Source organism: Panthera uncia, chromosome E1, assembly GCF_023721935.1.
Source record: "Panthera uncia isolate 11264 chromosome E1, Puncia_PCG_1.0, whole genome shotgun sequence".
NCBI lineage: Eukaryota > Metazoa > Chordata > Mammalia > Carnivora > Felidae > Panthera > Panthera uncia.
This window is the reverse complement of record NC_064814.1, coordinates 59,967,120-59,985,438: the sequence shown is the minus strand read 5'-3', so window position 1 is coordinate 59,985,438 and position 18,319 is coordinate 59,967,120. Positions and strand designations below refer to the sequence as shown.

Below are 18,319 nucleotides of genomic sequence, written 5' to 3'. Positions count from 1 at the left end.
CACACACACACACACACACACACACACACACACACACAGATGAGGTGAAAAGAAAACCAACCTGCTTCTTGGAGCTGGAAGTCCTGCACTGACCTAAGAGAGCTGGTGCTGCTTCCGTCTTTGGAAAGCGAGAATGGAAAGAACAGGGAGAAAGAAAAAAGCGGGGGTGGGAGGGAAAGCACATTCATTGGAAAAGAAAAGAGCCATCAACACATCAACAAGCAGAGGAGAGTCCAGCTCCTGGGGGGCCCAGCTCTGCCGTACGCCCAGCAGTGGGCTAGGCTGAGGCGCACGGCTCATCTACAAAGCCAGCCCCGGAGCAGGAAGAACGGAACAGGTAAGGGGAGCTCGTCGGGACTCACGTCGTCATCGGAGTCTCCACCCTGCATTGTGCCCACGATGAGTTTGCTAGGTCTTCCTGAGGAGAACCAAAGCATGAAGAAATTAGGAAAACCTCATTAAAAAAAAAAAAAAAAAAAAAGGCAGGGCGCCTAGGTGGCTCAGTCGGTTGGGCATCCGACTTCAGCTCAGGTCATGATCTCGCGGTCCGTGAGTTCGAGCCCCGCATCGGGCTCTGGGCTGATAGCTCAGAGCCTGGAGTCTGTTTCGAATTCTATGTCTCCCTCTCTCTTTGACCCTCCCCTGCTCATGCTCTGTCTCTCTCTGTCTCAAAAATAAATAAATATTTAAAAAAAAAAGGCAAGGAATGGTATTCAAGATTTGCTTTCCTTTAGAAAATTGGGGAAAACAAGAATCACGCTAAAAAATTTACTTAGGTAGCATCCAAATAATCAAAACTATAATAAACCACAATAGATTTTCTAGATTTCCACTTTGAAAAAAAGGAAAAGGGCAATAAAATATAATCATTAACTCGGAAGTCAGAAAAATATATATGCATCCTGTAAATGTTGTAAGAAAAATCAGTGAATCCCACTATGAGTAACAGATAGCTGTGCTATCCGTTGGAAAAACAAAGTCTTCCTCCAGGGACCAACGTATTTGAATCTATGAGCTTCAAAGAGAAAAAACTAAGTATCACACTTAGTTCATCTTTCAAACCTGCGCCGCCCTCCTATCCCCCCCCCACCAACTCCATTATCTCAGGGATTCTCCTCTCTCCTCTGGAAGTCAGGGTTGCTGACAGGGGACTTCTGCCAACGCTCAGGAGCCGTCCTGCACGGGGCAGAAGCGGACAGCTGCATCACACCCGGAGGCTGACAAAGGAATAGCCGTGACCCCAGGTCAAGGCCTCGGAGCAAGGGCAGCGAGGGCAGCCCAGAGAGGAGCTCACTCAGGACAGGCCTGGGGTGACCACCAAGAGCTATTTAAGGAAACTTTCCCTCACTCAGATCAAATGCAAGTCTTGTGTTGTCCAAAGCCCTTATTTATAATTTTTAGAAATGGACTTTGTGACTTGACTCCTGCAGGCTGAATGGTCAGCAGAATTCAGGAGCCCCAGTGCCTCTATGAGATTCTCCTGAGCCAAACATCTACTTTTCCAGAGCCTCAGCTCCCATCTACAGAATGGGAGTCATAACCTCTAACCTCTATTTGTATCATGAAGCTGTTAAAAATAAAAGGAAAAGACATCAGAGCATCTAAGTAACTTATGTAAAAAGGAAAATGTAATAACAGCCGAACCTAGAATAAGGGCAGTTAGCAGGAAGAGTTAGTATCAAATGAAGATAATTCACCTCTTAAATATGTTGTGTATATAAAAATGCAAACTGGGGCGCCTGGGTGGCTCGGTCGGTTGGGCTTCCGACTTCGGCTCAGGTCATGATCTTACAGTCCGTGAGTTCGAGCCCCACGTCAGGCTCTGTGCTGACAGCTCGGAGCCTGGAGCCTGATTCAGATTCTGTGTCTCCCTCTCTCTCTGCCCCTCCCCTGCTCATGCTCTGTCTCTCTCTGTCTCAAAAATAAATAAAAACATTAAAAAAAATTTAAAAAAAAATTAAAAAAAAATGCAAACTGCTCCCAAAATTAACAAATGGTAGATAAATGTTTTTAAAGGCAAGTATGGGGCACCTGGGCGGCTCCGTCGGTTGAGTGTCCGACTTCGGCTCAGGTCATGATCTCGCTGTCTGTGAGTTCGAGCCCCGCGTCGGGCTCTGTGCTGACAGCTCAGAGCCTGGAGCCTGCTTCGGATTCTGTGTCTCCCTCTCTCTCTGACCCTCCCCCATTCATGCTCTGTCTCTCTCTGTCTCAAAAATAAACAAACATTAAAAAAAAATTTTAAAGGCAAGTATAGGGCAATGTAGTAATATCTATCAAAATAAAAATTTACATAACCTTTGACCTAAGAATTCCCCCTTGAATGGTACAAACACTGAAGATAAACAGAAGGATGTATCTACGAGGAAAAGAAAAATAAAATAAATATCTTTCAATATGGAAATGCCTGAATAAACCCCAGGTATGATCACTCTGTGGAATACTATGCAGCTGTCAAAAAGAACAAGCAGAATTGTATTTTCCTGACACGGGAGGAGTTCTAATATATTTCATCATAATGTTTTTAAAAAGCAAGTTGCAGGGGCGCCTGGGTGGCGCAGTCGGTTAAGCGTCCGACTTCAGCCAGGTCACGATCTCGCGGTCCGTGAGTTCGAGCCCCGCGTCAGGCTCTGGGCTGATGGCTCGGAGCCTGGAGCCTGTTTCCGATTCTGTGTCTCCCTCTCTCTCTGCCCCTCCCCCGTTCATGCTCTGTCTCTCTCTGTCCCAAAAATAAATAAAAAACGTTGAAAAAAAAAAAAATTAAAAAAAAAAATAAATAAAAAGCAAGTTGCAGGAGGTGCCTGAGTGGCTCAGTCAGTTGGGCGTCCAACTTTGGCTCAGGTCAGGATTTCACCATTCACGAGTCCGAGACGCGCGGCGGGCTCTGTGCTGACAGCTTGGAGCCTGGAGCCTATTTCAGACTCTCAGTCTCCCTAGCTCTCTGCCCCCCCCCCCCCCCCCCCCCCCCCCCCCCCCCCAAATAAACATTAAAAAACAAAAAGCAAGCGGCAAAACTATGCACAGAGTCTGGTCCCATTTAGGTTAAAAAATGTCTCAGGTGATCTTTGTATCTAAGTTTCACTGTATGTGTGTGCTTGCCTCTGTGTGAAAAGGCAATGTGGAAGGACCACCCCCACCCCCAAGCCACTGACCGGGACCCCTCTAGGATGGAAAGTGGGACCTCAAGAAGATCCCAGGGGAGCACCCACACTTGTCCAGATATTTTATTGCTCTTTACCAGTGAGAAAGCAGAAACGACTAGGTTTTTTACAGGCAGAGATGGTTGTGTGAGTCCCTTCTCTGTGCATAATTCTCTGATTACATGGGATGCAAGTGCACTGAGAACAGTTTGGACCCAAAAAAGGACAGAACACAGCTCAGTGGCAGAAGCAGTGTGTTCCCATGGCCTCTGTGACCAGGACACAAAGAACAATCAGCTATTCTTGAGACCACAGGTAAGAGTATTAGCAGCAAAGGTGACCACACAGAGGACTTTAAGAGCTGAATCCTGATAAACAACAGAGCAGGATAAACCCTGGAGCAGGGGCCACCCGGAGTGTACTATGACAGGGCACGGGAGGGAGGACAAGAGAAAGAAGTCGTGCTACCTTGCATGAGCACCTCCATGGCCGTCCGCGGCTTGGACAGCCGTCTCTCCTCCAATTCACTGTCAGATTCGTCTTCCTCCTGGATGTCAATGTCCGAGTCGTCATTACCTGGGAGCAACACAAGTAGGCAAAACAAAAGGGCGGCTCCATCACTACCTCTGAAACAGCTTGTATCCAAAAGGCTCTTGTGCAAAACCATTTGCACTTCTCAGCCTTCCTTCTGCTGCATTAGATTTTATGAGACTCTTAGGATTGGCCTGTAGATACTTAGAAGGGTTAATGCAAACAAGGATATACTGGGTTACTTTTTTTAAACAATTTTCCAAAGCAAGACAAAACTGGGTCAGAATACTATTCTGGTAGGTGAACTACAATTTGAATCACCAGCTGTCAAGGTATAGCTGGAAGTTCTTGGTTAATTGGGGGCAAAGTCCATTCTCTGTTCACGATTAGGAGGCGTTACCACGACTCGAGCTCTTTGTGGGTAACAGAGATGAGGAGACAGAGCCCACTGAAAAGGTGAGGGATTGCACCAAAACAGGCCTGCAGGCGACAAGGAGAGCAGGCCAGGAAAGGCTGGCCTGAGAAAGACGGTGATCTAGTGAGTGGCTGTAAGAACTCGTGCTCATGATCTCCTTTCCTGGAGAAAATTCCCTTACAGAGATACACAAAGAGAGGGCGTTCTCACATTGTGAGATGTGCGACAGCCTTACACATTAATTTCTTACACGTTAATTTCTTAAATACTCTTCCAGAGTCTTGTGTGGGTGAGACATTTCCTAATGGGAACTTAGAGGAGGAGAGTTTCCACAGTGGAGAGAAAAAGCTTTCACTGCCCAGCTGACTCCCTGTGACCGGGGAGAGACACTGGTTTTGGAAGGACAGAGCAGGAGGAGTTTGCAGTCGCTGTGCTGACCAGTGAGTCAGAGGTCAGTTTGGAAGTACAGTAATTGTTCGTCTACGAAAAGGCTTTGCTCAGCCCCTGCTCTAAGTGGGTGAGTGGGTGGCTGCATCTGCCTGGGCACCAAGGGAAAGTTCTCTGCTTTCTTTGCCGTGGAGAGAAGAGCTGTGCTCTCCAGCATGAAGGGGTAAGCTGGGAACCAGGGATGTGTTACTAATAGCATCCTGCAAGGACTTCAACACAATCTGTCTGAAAACCGCCACCGTACAAAAAGCCTATACAGAGAATATAATTAAATACTAACACAAATGAATCACTACAAAACGCAATTACTATTCATCTGAGTTCACTTTTTATGGACATTTTATTATGACATTGTATCATTACCCCATGCAATATAAATCAAATGATATCATGAATTTTAAAATAATAATAATACATGTTTCTCAGGCTCAATAGGATTTCTTCTGACAAGCTCAAGCCAATACACTAAATTAACGCATGCGGACATGGAAATCACCGAGTTATCAGTGACACGTTCAAGTTAAGGACAGCAGACAAGAGTGCCCATAAAATTCGAAGAGGAAAGAACAGTCTTTCCAACAAATGGTGCTGGGACAACCAGAGAGCCACACGCACAACAATGAGTTGGACTCCTACCTCACACCATATGCAAAGACTAATTCAAAATGGATAACAGTTAAAACTGTAAAAGTCTTCCAAGAAAATATAGGGATAAATCCTGGTGACCTTAAATTAGGCAGTGGTTTCTGAGATATGACACAAAAATGCAAACAACAGAAGAAAAATTAACAGCGTGGACTTCATTAAAAGTTTGTGCAGCAAAAGCCAGCACTAATGAAGTGAAAAGACGGCCCAGAGAATGAGAGAAAAATATCTGCAAATCACAATTTGCATAAGGATCTGGTATCCAGAATATACAAATAACTCTTACAATCCAATAATAAAAAAACAACCCAATTTAAAAACGTCCAAAGGACTTGAACAGACAACTCTCCAAAGATTTGTACGAATGGCCAACGAGCCAGGAAAAGATGCTGCACTCCATTAGCCATCACAGGAACAACCATCAAAGCACAGTGAGACACTACTTCATACCCACGTAAGCTACAGGCAGTTTCTTTTCAGGTTTCTCTTTTTATTTATTATTATCTTTTAGATGTTTGTTTATTTTTGAGAGAGAGAGAAAGGGGGCGCCCGCAAATGTGGGAGGGGGAGAGAGAGAGGGAGCCAGGAGGTGAAGCAGGCTCCGTGTTGACAGCAGCAAGCCCGACGTGGAGCTTGAACTCATGAACTGCAAGATCACGACCCGAGCAGAAGATGGATGTTCAACCAGCCGAGCCCCCCAGGCGCCCCCAAGTTTCTCCTTCTACATCAGCACAGTCCAACAGAAACACACTGCCAGCTGACAGATCTAATTTAAAATGGTCTAGTGACTACATTAAAGTAGAAACAAGTCAATTAATTCCAGTAATGTCTTACTTAACCCAATGTATCCAAAATACCATTTCAACAGGTAAACAACGTAAAGTATTAGTAATGAGTAATTTAACTTTTCATTCATACTAAGTCTTCAAAATATTTTCCACCAACGGCACTCCTCAATTTGGATGAGCCACACTCGAAGTGCTCAAGAGTCACACATGGCTTGTGGCTACGAACTGGATGTCACCATTCTGGCCTCGGCTCCCTGAGCGCCTTATCTGTCACCGTGCCCCCAGTGCTGGTACAAGGCCTGACACACAGTAGGCATGCAGCAAGTAAGTGTTGGACGCAAGAACATTTGCTCTCCACTATATCATAAAAACTAAATCCCAGCAAGGTTACTAAAGTGCTTTGTAGCAATTTGTGGGTCATTTTATGAAATCAGAGGACTCTACATCCCTTACACTCCAGTGCTGAATCCTGTAGAGGGCACAGTTATAAATTTACCACGAACAGTGAGGTTTAAAAGGACGGTGGGAAGATGAGGGCTGTCCTTACTGTGACCACAGGGCATGTGAACAAAGTACCTGGCCTTTTTCGTCTCTGAGGTCCCCAGGGCAAGGACCTGTCTCTGATCACTCAGACTTGCTCTCTCTTACTCCAGGCCCTTACTCCAAACCCACAAAGCCAATTTGGTGACATCACCTCCTGCTTAACAGAGAAGACAGGAGCCATCAGATGGGAGCCCTTCAGCACACGACCCATCTTCCAGCCTGAGCTCGAGTCCTGCACGCCCACACGTTTCCTCACTGGGCAAAACTCATCCCCTCACTAAGCTCTGGTTCTCACCCTTTCTTACAGACTCCCAGGACTTTCCTCATCCGGTACCTCCTTCCTCTCCAAGTTACACTTCTCAGCCTTTGCGTAAATAGCATCTCCCAAGGAGGCCTACGTTGACCCCCAATTTAAAACACAATTCCAGGGCATCTGGGGGGCTCAGTCAGTTGAGCGTGCAACTCTTGACTTCGGCTCAGGTCATGATCTCACGGTTTGTGAGTTTGAGCCCCGCATCGGGCTCTGTGCTAATAGTGGATAGTCTGCTTGGGATTCTCTCTCTCCCTCTCTCTCTCTGCCCCCACCCCCCACCATGCCCCTCCTCCCCAAAAAAAAAAAAAAAAAAAAAAAAAAGAACTTAAAAAGAGCAAACGCAGGCTGCCCGGGTAGCTCGGTCAAAGTGTCCGACTTTGGCTCAGGTCACTTTGGCTCACGGCTCATGAGTTCAAGCCCCACATCGGGCTCTGTGCTGACAGCTCAGAGCCTAGAGCCTGCTTCAGATTCTGTGTCTCCCTCTCTCTGCCCATCCCCCAACTCGCACACTGCCCCCTTCTCTCTCAAATATAAATAAATATTTAAAAATTTAAAAAAAAAAGGTAAACACAATTCCACACACCCTCACCATCTCCCTCTCTGCGCTACTTTACCCCGAAAGGCATTTTTCACTTTCCATGCACAGTTTGCTCATTGTTTGTCTCCTCTCACTGGCAACCAGCTTGGTTAAAGCAATGATTGCTTTTTTTTGTTTTTCTAAATTTTTTTTAATGTATTTATTTTTGAGAACGAGAGAGAGTGTGCACAAGCGGGAGAGGGGCAGAGAGACAGGGAGACATAGAATCAGAAGCAGGCTCCGAGCTGTCAGCCCAGAGCCTGACACAGGGCTTCAACTCCTGAACTGGGACATCATGCCCTGAGCCGAAGTCGGACGCTTAACCGACTAAGCCACCGAGGTCCCCAGAATCCCTGTCTCTTGTCCACTAAGGAACCCTTCTTCGCACCCAGAATAGATACTCAACAATGGTTTACTGCACCGAATCAGCTGTCTACACGATGGCGTAAACAAGATGAGCTCTTTCAGCTCCTGGATTTTGCTCATTCTTACCCCTAATTTGCGTCCGTGTCCTATTTGCCTTTTCTGTTCAGAGAAGTCTTTCAGAAAGTGTCCTTTTATCTAACTCCCCGCTGATCCCAACTCTCTGGCCAATGTTCCCGCATACACAGAAAAGCAAAGAAAGAACATCTTAACAACTTTAGGACGGTTCTTCTAATTTTCCTCACTTCTTTGCCCTCAAGCTAATTAAGTGCTTTCCTTCATTAATTTGGTTTAAACGGGACATTATTTTTCCAAAAAAAGCAAAGTCACAGATGCTCCTAAGAATATTTGTCCTTCAAGAGATCCCACACCTGTGGATCACAAAATTAAAGTGTGAGTTCAGAAGAATAAAGACCAATGACAAAGGTCTTACGGTTGGCCCAGGCACACGGCAGGGTGCAGCCAACCAACCAGGGCTCTTACTTGTGCTGGGCCTCGTGGGAGGGGACAAACTCCATGCAGGCTTATCACTTAGGGCTGCCTCGGGCTCTCTGGCCTGACCTGGAACCACAAAGGTGAGGGGGGCTGCTCTGGCTAGAGAGGCCCCTGGAATTTCCTAAACTTGCCTCTAAAGGATTTCCCAGCACTCCCTATTCTCCTTCCAGAGTTTCCTGAAATTTAGGAGAGAGAGGCAGAAAACAAGTACAAAAGGAGAGAGGCCCAGAGACAGAGAGGGAGGGAACGTGTCCCAAGTCCCACACACGGCATCCTCAAGCATGAGAGAATAAAATACTTCATCATAAAAAAGAGAGCAATAAGCAAGAGGAGGAGGAACCGAGACAAAGCCATTGATTCGGCATTAAGACCATGTGCTGAGGCCGCCCAGACACCTCGGTGAAGTTCGTGGAGGAAACGTGCTAACCAGTCACGGAGAACACTCCTCCCCAGCACGCAGCTCTCACATACGGGTAGCCCCCACTTGCCCCCAGGTGACGGCCTCACTGCACAATCCTGGATTACTGGGGACACAGGACGGGTGTGTGTGGGAGGGGACTAACTCTAATCAAGTGCCCCACTAACATGCACTGCATTAATGACACCTGCTTTCTATCGGTCCTAAAATAAGGAACCTAAAGACCTCCGAGACCACATTTTCTTTTATAGTTACATATTATACGTAACTCAAACTGTATCATTTAAACAGGGAAAAACAGTATTTTAGTTGATAAGAAAATCAAACGTGCTTTGAATGCTGTGTAATTTGAACCAGTCTCTTGAGCTCGAGTGAATTAAAATGGTACTTGATATAGAAGTTTTGAGAAAATCGCCTTTTGAAAATAAATTAAATACACGCATACATTTGTCGAGGCTAAAAACGCTGGTCCAGAAGAAACAGCCCGGTCTACCCATGTGGTCTTACCTTCAGTCTTGAGCAGACGCTTTTCTTCTTCCTTCAGCTTGTTCTGCATCAGACGCAGAGTGTTCTCAGCTTCCTATGGAACAGCAAGAACAAGATTCAGAAGAGATCACCCTGTGGTGGACTGTTCTATCATTCTCTACCACGTGGATAAGCAGGGCCGAGTCTGTGACGCAAAAGCAGCAAAGATGTAAAGCACATGGAGACAGCGAACGCTGCCTGAGAACCAGGGCCGTGGTCCCAAGGCCCCCTCTCTCCAGGATCAGCCAGCAGCCCAGCCAGGGGAGGCCGCCTGAAGTGGCACCGCGGGCCCTCGAAGCCCTGAAAAAAACCGAACCGGACAGGGAAATGCCCGTGTGTCTGTGTGGGACGTCGACATGGGGCAGACGCATTGAGAATGGGATAGTACGGGCCTCCTGCTCTCAGAAAATAAGGCATGAATTTTATTGTTTTTCTGCTCTGTGCTATTCCAGCCCCAGAAGATGCTAAATGGTGAAACTGATCTGGGTGAAAAGAGAAAAGAAATAAAAACTAGTCTAATTCCTAGGGGGACAAAAGCTAATACCTCAGCTAGGTGACAAAATGTGGCCCTGATTACGGTCAAGAGAGAGAACGGGAGAGGACAGTGGCTTTTAAAATTTTGGTGTCATTCTACACATCAAGAAACAAGCACTGTTTGAGGCACGAGCTACCTTCAGGGAGCAGGTGTTATGAGCACACGGAGCAGGTGTGAGCAGAGGAAGGAATGCTCGTCCCCGGGCCACGTCCTCGGCACGACCTCCACACCCGGGGGCGGCCCCGCGTGACACCACAGAATGCTCACTTTACTTTCACGGCCCTTTTCTGCTCTTCCCCAGACACTGTCCTCACCACGGGCCTGTCCTGCACCCTTGCGGCTCCGTGGCCTGCCCCTGCCATACAGCAGTGGTGGCAACCGGCTCCGTGTCAAGATAAAGGTGTCCCTTGGGGCGCCTGGGTGGCGCAGTCGGTTAAGCGTCCGACTTCAGCCAGGTCACGATCTCGCGGTCCGTGAGTTCGAGCCCCGCGTCAGGCTCTGGGCTGACGGCTCGGAGCCTGGAGCCTGTTTCCGATTCTGTGTCTCCCTCTCTCTCTGCCCCTCCCCCGTTCATGCTCTGTCTCTCTCTGTCCCAAAAATAAATAAAAAAACGTTGAAAAAAAAAATTAAAAAAAAAAAAAGATAAAGGTGTCCCCAGGAAAGCATCAGCCACCCCCCGCCGGCCGTCCTGCACAACCAAACAGCCCCACCTCATTCAAACACCCAGCTTTTAAGAAGGAAGCATAACCTTTACGCCGAAAGCTGCCAAGGACGGCGTGAGAGAGGGAGGTTACAGACCAGTTTCAGCATGAACACGGATTCCAAGGGACCATTCTGGGGTTAAGCAGAAGTATCCCCAAGGGATAGTAGCAATTCAAAAAACGAGAGTAACCTGGCCCATTTTCCTTTGTTCTGAAATCCGTATTTACCAGCTCATGCTGGGACCTGAAACACTCTTTCCTAAATGGCCTGAACAATGGGATGAGAGGAACCCGGACGACCGCTTGCTCTGGGTCACACACACTTCCCACAATAATCAGTAAACTGCGTTTCCTCTTTATAAAGCAGTATCTGATAAACTACTTTCAATTAAGCAGGGCCTGAAAATCTTTCAGTGACCTGACCAAGCAAAATTTTAGGAATCTACCCAAGGCCAATCACCTACTCCACGGAACTCAGTGCAAATGAAAATGCACTTAAGAATTATTAAGAATTCAGGGGCGCCTGGGTGGCTCAGTCGGTTGGGCGCCCGACTTCGGCTCAGGTCACGATCTCACGGTTTGTGAGTTCGAGCCCCGCGTCGGGCTCTGTGCTGACAGCTCAGAGCCTGGAGCCTCATTTGAATTCTGTGTCTCCTCCTCTCTCTGACCCTCCCCATGCTCATGCTCTGTCTCTCTCAATAATAAATAAACATTAAACATAAATAAATAAAAAATTATTAAGAGTTCCAAACCAGTGACAGCGCAGCATCAAAGCAAGCACAGGCCCTCCTAAGCTAAGTCTTGTGCGATTGCGCAGGTCACGTGGCAGCCCCGTCTGCCGCCCTAATGGACCAAACCCATCAGAGATCCGACCAGCCTGGAGTCCAGGCCACACCACCAGCAAAAGAGAAGAGCTGCGTGAGCGATCCGCAGACTTGATCAGGGAGGAGCAACATCCAGGGAATGCTCCCCCACGACAACATTTACAAACTGACACGTCACCAAGTACAGAATCCCACGCCAGAAGGAACGGTCTGTGGAGAGGAGCGGGCTAAGCGCTCACCTCAAACCTCTCTTGCTCCATCCTATGATGGTCTTCAAGCTGCTGTTCCAGGTAAGCCAGATTTCGAAATTTCTCCAGATAAATGTCATACTGCTTCTGCAACTCCTCCTCGATCTTCTCATATTCATCCATAAAGGCCGGCCTACAACGACCAAGTGAAATAAAAAGTGAAAGATTCATCAACAGACAGTTGAGATTAGTATGCTGAGCCCCAGGCCCCACCACTGTCTGCTGTGGAAAGACTTCATAGAGAAGTGCCTTCAGCTGGAAGCTGCTTAAAGCTCATTTCCCTTTCCTCCTCCCTCCCCTCAAAAGCAACACGCTTAGTTTGTTTGTTGATCAAAAGCTCTTTGTAAAAACTTGAAAATAATCTTTAAAGTATGAAGAATAAGGTAAAGATTACTCATAATCCTATCACCAGGTACAAGCACTGAATATTTGATAAACATCCTTCCAGACTTTTCTGTGCATAGATATATATACAGAGAGAGAAATGTATGTTTTCTTTGTTTTGCGAGAGAAAGAGAGAAAGGTGGGAGAGGGGCAGCCAGCAGGCTCCATGCTCAGCGCAGAGCCTGAGACGGGGCTCATTCCCACAACCCTGGGATCATGACCTGAGCAGAAATCAAGAGTCGGACACTTAACCAACTAAGCCACTCAGGCATCGCAGAAATGCATTTTTATTTTTTATTTATTTAAAAAAAATTTTTTTAATGTTTATTTATTTTTGAGAGAGAGAGAGAGAGACAGAGACAGAGACAGAGACAGAGCATGAGCAGGGGAGGGGCAGAGAGAAAGGGAGAGAGAATCTGAAACAGCCTCCAGGCTCTGAGCTGTCAGCACAGAGCCCAATGCGGGGCTCAAACTCACGAGCCGTGAGATCATGACCTGAGCCGAAGTCGGACGCTCAACCAACTGAGCCACCCAGGTGCCCCAGGAATGCATTTTTAAACACCTTTAAGTACATTACCTTAAATGAAGCTTTGCAATCTTTTTTCTTACTCACTCTGCCATAGATTTTAATACAGACTTAAAAAGTAATCACGTGTCATACACTTCTCACAAAATTAGTAACCTAAATATATACATTATCTTAGTTGAGCAAAGTATTTCGCTGTCTGGATGCTCCAAAAAGTACTCCATCCCCTAAAAAAGGGAAACATAGGTCGCTACAATTTAAAGCTAAGTTTTTAAACAATATAAAATCTAAAAGCAAAGCAATAACACAAAAGCTTGTTTTGACTGATTTGATGAGTTTATATTTTTTTCTCTTATTTTCGATCTTAAAGGGAAACTCTCTTGTTTTAAAAATATACAGATAGGGGTGCCTGGGTAGCCCAGTCAGTTAAGCTTTCGACTTCAGCTCAGGTCATGATCTCGTGGCTCATGAGTTCAAGCCCCGCATCAGGATCCTTGCTGGCAGTGCGGAGCCTGCTTTGGATTCTGGTTCTCTCCTCTCTCTCTGCCCCTGACCTGCTCACACTCTCTCTCAAAAAACAAAACAAAACAAAAACATAAATTAAAAAGTAAGAGATTATCTTTGGGACTAGAGCAAAAACAAACTTTTCTATTAAAAGGATATGAGAAATCTAACCAAAGAGGTGAAAAATCTATACATTGAAAACTATCCAAAGCTTATGAAAGAAATTGAAGAAGGCACACACAAAAAAAGGAAAAAGATTCCATGCTCCTGGACAGGAAGAACAAATATTGTTAAAATGTCAACAGTATCCAAAAGCAATCTACATATTCAATGCAATCCCTATCAAAATACCACCAGCATTCTTCACAGAGCTAGAACAAAAAATCCTAAAATATGTATGGAACCAGAAAAGACCCCAAATAGCCAAAGCAATCTTGAAAAAGAAAACCAAAGCAGGACACAATCCCGGACTTCAAACTGTATAACAAAGCTGTCATCATCAAGACAGTATGGTACTGGCACAAGAACAGACACTCAGATCAATGGAACAGAACAGAGAACCCAGAAATGGACCCACAAACATATGGCCAACTAATCTTTGACAAAGAAGGAAAGAATATCCAATGGAACAGACAGTCTCTTCAGCAAGTGGTGCTGGGAAAACTGGACAGCGACATGCAGAAGAATGAACCTGGACCACTTTCTTACACCTGACACAAAAATAACCTCAAAATGGATGAAAGACCTAAATGTAAGACAGGAAGCCACCAAAATCCTCGAGGAGAAAGCAGGTAAAAACCTCTTTGACCTTGGCTGTAGCAACTTCTCACTCAACGTGTGTCCAGAGGCAAGGGAAACAAAAGCAAAAATAAACTACTGGGACCTCATCAAAATAAAAAGCTTCTGCACAGTGAAGGAAACAATCAGCAAAACTAAAAGGCAACCCACAGAATGGGAGAAGATATTTGCAAACGCTATATCAGATGAAGGGTTATATGCAAAATCTATAAAGAACTTATCAAACTCAACACCCAAAAAACAAATAATCCAGTGAAGAAATGGGCAAAAGACATGAACAGACACTTCTCCAAAGAAGACATCCAGATGGCCGACACATGAAAAAATGCTCAACATCACTTATCATCAGGGAAATATAAATCAAAACCACAGTGAGATACCACCTCACACCTGTCAGAATTAACATTAACAACTCAGGCAACAACAGATGTTGGCGAGGATGCAGAGAAAGAGGATCTCTTCTGCATTGTTGGTGGGAATGCAAGTTGGTGTAGCCACTCTGGAAAGCAGTATGGAGGTTCCTCAAAAAATTAAAAATAGAACCACCCTATGACCCAGCAATTGCACTACTAGGTATTTATCCAAGGGCTACAGGTGTGCTGTTTCGAAAGGGCACATGCACCCCAATGTTTATGGCAGCAATGTTGACAACAGCCAAAGTATGGAAAGAGCCCAAATGTGCATTGATGGATGAATGGATAAATAAGATGTGGTGTGTATGTATATACACATACACACACACACACACACACACACACACACACACACACACACACACACTGGAGTATTACTCAGCAATCAAAAAGAATGAAATCTTGGGGTGCCTGGGTGGCTCAGTCAGCTGAGCGTCTGACTTTGGCTTAGGTCGTGATCTTGTGGTCTGTGAATTCGAGTCCCACATCGGGCTCTGTGCTGACAGCTCACAGCCTGGAGGCTGCTTCGGATTCTGTGTCCCCCTCTCTCTGCCCCTCCCCCACTTGTGCTCTGTCTCTCTCAAAAATATATAAATAAATGTAAAAAAAATTTAAAAAAATAAAATCTTGCCATTTGCAACTACATGGATGGAACTAGAGGGTATTATGCTAAGTGAAATTAGTCAGAGAAAGAAAAATATCATACGACTTCACTCATATGAGGATATTAAGATACAAAACAGATGAACATAAGGGAAGGAAAGCAAAAATAATATAAAAACAGGGAGGGGGACAAAATATAAGAGACTTAAATATGGAGAACAAACAGAGGGTTACTGGAGGGGGTGTGGGAGGGGGGATGGGCTAAATGGGTAAGCGGCACTAAGGAATCTACTCCTGAAATCACTGTTGCGCTATATGCTAAGTAATTTGGATGTAAATTAAACAAAATTAAGAAAATTAAAAATCTATGTAGGAAAAAAAGGGTACGAGACTTAACAAAAATGAATTTATGCTTGAAAGGCAGAATTTTTTAACGAGACAAACATATCAGGTGGGCCACATTCCAAAGGTGGAAGGACATGGTCTTGTCCATGGCTGGGAGGAAGCCTGTGGTGCTCCCTGGGTTACCCCAGGCGCTGCCTTCCCTCAGGTCTCAGGACAGCAGCCGGACTGTGGCCCGGTCACCAGCATCTCAAAACAGCAAGACATTCAAACAGGTGCAGGAGCTACACGGAGGAAGAAGCGAAGGGAGAAAAATGAAGGGACGACGGAAAGGGAGAAAAAGTAGTGGCACGGGAGAGAAAATGACAAACAGACACAGCAAGAAAAGGAGGGCACAAAATGAGAGAGAGACAGAGAGACAAAGAGTGTCCGCAGGCTCCAAGAAAACGCGAGAGACACACATGGAAGGCTCCAACGACCTAGAAGGCATTTGGCGCCCCCATCATCATCCATATTCCCTGGAAAAGAGGTTTTCGGTGATGGAAAGCCAAGAGAAAGACGAATTACCGGTGAAGAATGATAAAGGTCTAAAATCTACTCACACTGAGAAAGGGGAGTGTGCTTCTGTTTCCCCCTCATTCACGGCAAGGCCCAGATCTCAGGAGACGAGCCTCGCACAACGTTCACCATGTGGACTCACTCACTCGGCCCTGCATTCCGAGAAGCTGTGGAAGCCTGAGGGGAGGCTCCAGGTACAGTGAAAGCAGGGGGAGCACGAGCTGCACAGAGCGCTCGTGACCGTGAGCGTCGCCCGTACACCGGGAGGCCGAGACAGTCCCACAGGAGGCCGTCCCCGCTGCCCGTGTGCCGCTCACTCTGCTGGAACTTTCAAAGACGACAGTCTACTCATCCTTCAGGTGTTCGTATCTACCTGACACTCTGCAGAGTCTGGAGTCGCTTCCGATTTCTTTCCAGTTCTAATTTCCTCTTCTCGATTTTGGCTTCTAAATTAGCTTCGTCAGAGGCCACGTTATTGAGCAGGTCTTTAGTCTTCTGAACCTGTGCCTACAGTGAACAGGAAGTGAATGAGGCGGGTGCCAACAAGGAACACCAACCCGACTCTCGGCAGAGAGGGACTTCGTGACTCGGCAGGCACCGCGACACAGGCTACGGGAAAGCAGAGTCAGCGAACAGGGCAAAGCCTCCCCTGGCCATCACTCAGTTAGCCAACTCGTTGCAGAGGGAACGTCACACAGGCCCAGAAAAAAATGACCGTCCTTTTTCCACGAGAAGAGGTGGTTTCTTGCCAGGGAAACAAATGAAGACGGAAAAAACAGTGTCCTGGGCAGAGGGGAGAGGCTCCCAAGGCCTCCTGCGCAGCTCACTTGTTTAGACTGGTCACCCAGCTACTGCTCTGAGTTGGTAGTCTGCCTCTGTTTACACCGGTCAGGTTACTCCCCTGCTCACAAACATCTGACTCACAAAATGTGTGCACACGCAAGCATGGCTTTATTTAAAAGGCGACAGAAAGAAACCTTAGGGGGTCCCAGCCCTAATCCTGCCTGCTGGGACTGAGACAGAAGGCACCTCTTCTCTCCCCGGCAAGTAAACCTCGACTACAGACTAAAACAGAGAAACTACCGTGTGAAGGCAGTGCGAAAGCGGCCCCCTCAGCGGACCTGGCCTTCGGGCCGGAGCGTGGGTAGCAGGGCCTGGGAAAGAAGGCGAAGGGAAAGAGAGAGATCACGGACAAACCGCAGGCCTCCCTGTTGTCTCACGCCGGTCTGGGAAGCCGGCCGGGCCGGGCCTGGGCTCCGAGCTGCCATCGGCCGCAGCAGGAATGGTGTCCGGGAGCGTGGGGCTGCCTCCCAAGTTCTGACGTCCCAACTCTGCCTCACGTCCCTGACGCCCGAGGCGGGCTTCTGCCCACCAGGACCCCACACACGTGTCCTCACCCACGAAGGCCTCGTGTCTGCTCACCTGCAAGTCTATGACATGCTGTGGGGTCCACAAAGAAACCCTCTAAGGAGCATGGACACTCCGTGACTGTCAAAGACTATATATCTTTGGAAGCAACCACCTCTATTGTTTATTTATGGTTTCATTTTTTTCTACTAACTATACTCATCATTTCCAAGGTGCTTTCATGAAAATAATCATATCACTATCTGTTTGCTGCAAGTGCTTTAAAAATCCCAAAAGAGATCTAAGCTCACTCACAAGAAGACAAGGGGAGTTTCTAAACAAAAACCTCAAGTTGATGGCAACTATTTCTCTGACTCAAAGTCCGACTAAACCTAGTGCATTTATCTGACTTCAAGAATAAAAACAACTTGGGGCCCCTGGGTGGCTCAGCGGTTGAGCATCCAACTTCAGCTGAGGTCACGATCTCGCAGTTCATGTGTTCCAGCCCCACGTCGGGCTCTGTGCTGACAGCTCAGAGCCTGGAGCCTGCTTCAGAGTCTGTGTCTCCCTCTCTCTCTGCCCCTCCCCCACTTGCATTCTGTGTGTGTATCTCTCAAAAATAAATAAACTTAAAAAAAGAATAAAAACAATTTTTTTAGGGGCGCCTGGGTGGCTCAGTCGGTCCCGCATCCGGCTTCGGCTCAGGTCATGATCTCACGGTTTGTGAGTTCGAGCCCCACATCAGGCTCTGTGCTGACAGCTCAGAGCCTGGAGCCTGCTTCTGATTCTGTGTCTCCCTCTCTCTCTGCTCCTCCCCTACTCGTGCTGTCTCTCTCTCTCTCTCTCTCTCTCTCTCTCTCTCTCTCTCTCTCTCTCAAAAATAAATAAACATTAAAAAAAATAAAACAATTCTTTAAAGGTATGCACTCCTCAAATAAGAAACACCAGTGTGATAAATACAATTTCCCCTAGCCTGAAATAAATGGCGTATAAATAAGTAATAACCCCTTTTAAGTATCCACGCTGTTGTTTTGATTTTGCTTTTAGAATTATCAAATATCATGGATACTTTGCAACACTTAACAGACACCTGAAAAGGTGTTCACCAACTATGTCGCCTACCTGAAGCTAATGTAGCACTGTGTGCCAACCACACTTCAATTAAAGAAAGGAAATAATAAATAACACATACATGCATGCAAGCATGCATAGAGGGTTCTCCGGGAAATGAACTGGGCCCTCATTTGGCTACTGTACTCCTAATACATACTTAGTGCTA

At 46.5% G+C, this 18,319-nt stretch overlaps 1 protein-coding gene across 4 annotated transcripts in view; it reads right to left on the bottom strand.

The window, feature by feature from the left end:
- CLUAP1 (clusterin associated protein 1) overlaps positions 1-18,319 on the bottom strand; it is a 35,783-nt gene that overhangs the window by 4,242 nt on the left and 13,222 nt on the right. For all 4 annotated transcript variants that reach the window (XM_049637393.1, XM_049637394.1, XM_049637392.1 and 1 more), the window contains 5 exons: positions 16,067-16,200; positions 11,557-11,698; positions 9,240-9,312; positions 3,606-3,713; positions 363-418 (listed from right to left, as the gene is read on the bottom strand). In XM_049637393.1, coding sequence (XP_049493350.1) covers positions 363-418; positions 3,606-3,713; positions 9,240-9,312; positions 11,557-11,698; positions 16,067-16,200 — 513 coding nt within the window. The remainder of the gene's footprint in view (positions 1-362; positions 419-3,605; positions 3,714-9,239; positions 9,313-11,556; positions 11,699-16,066; positions 16,201-18,319) is intronic.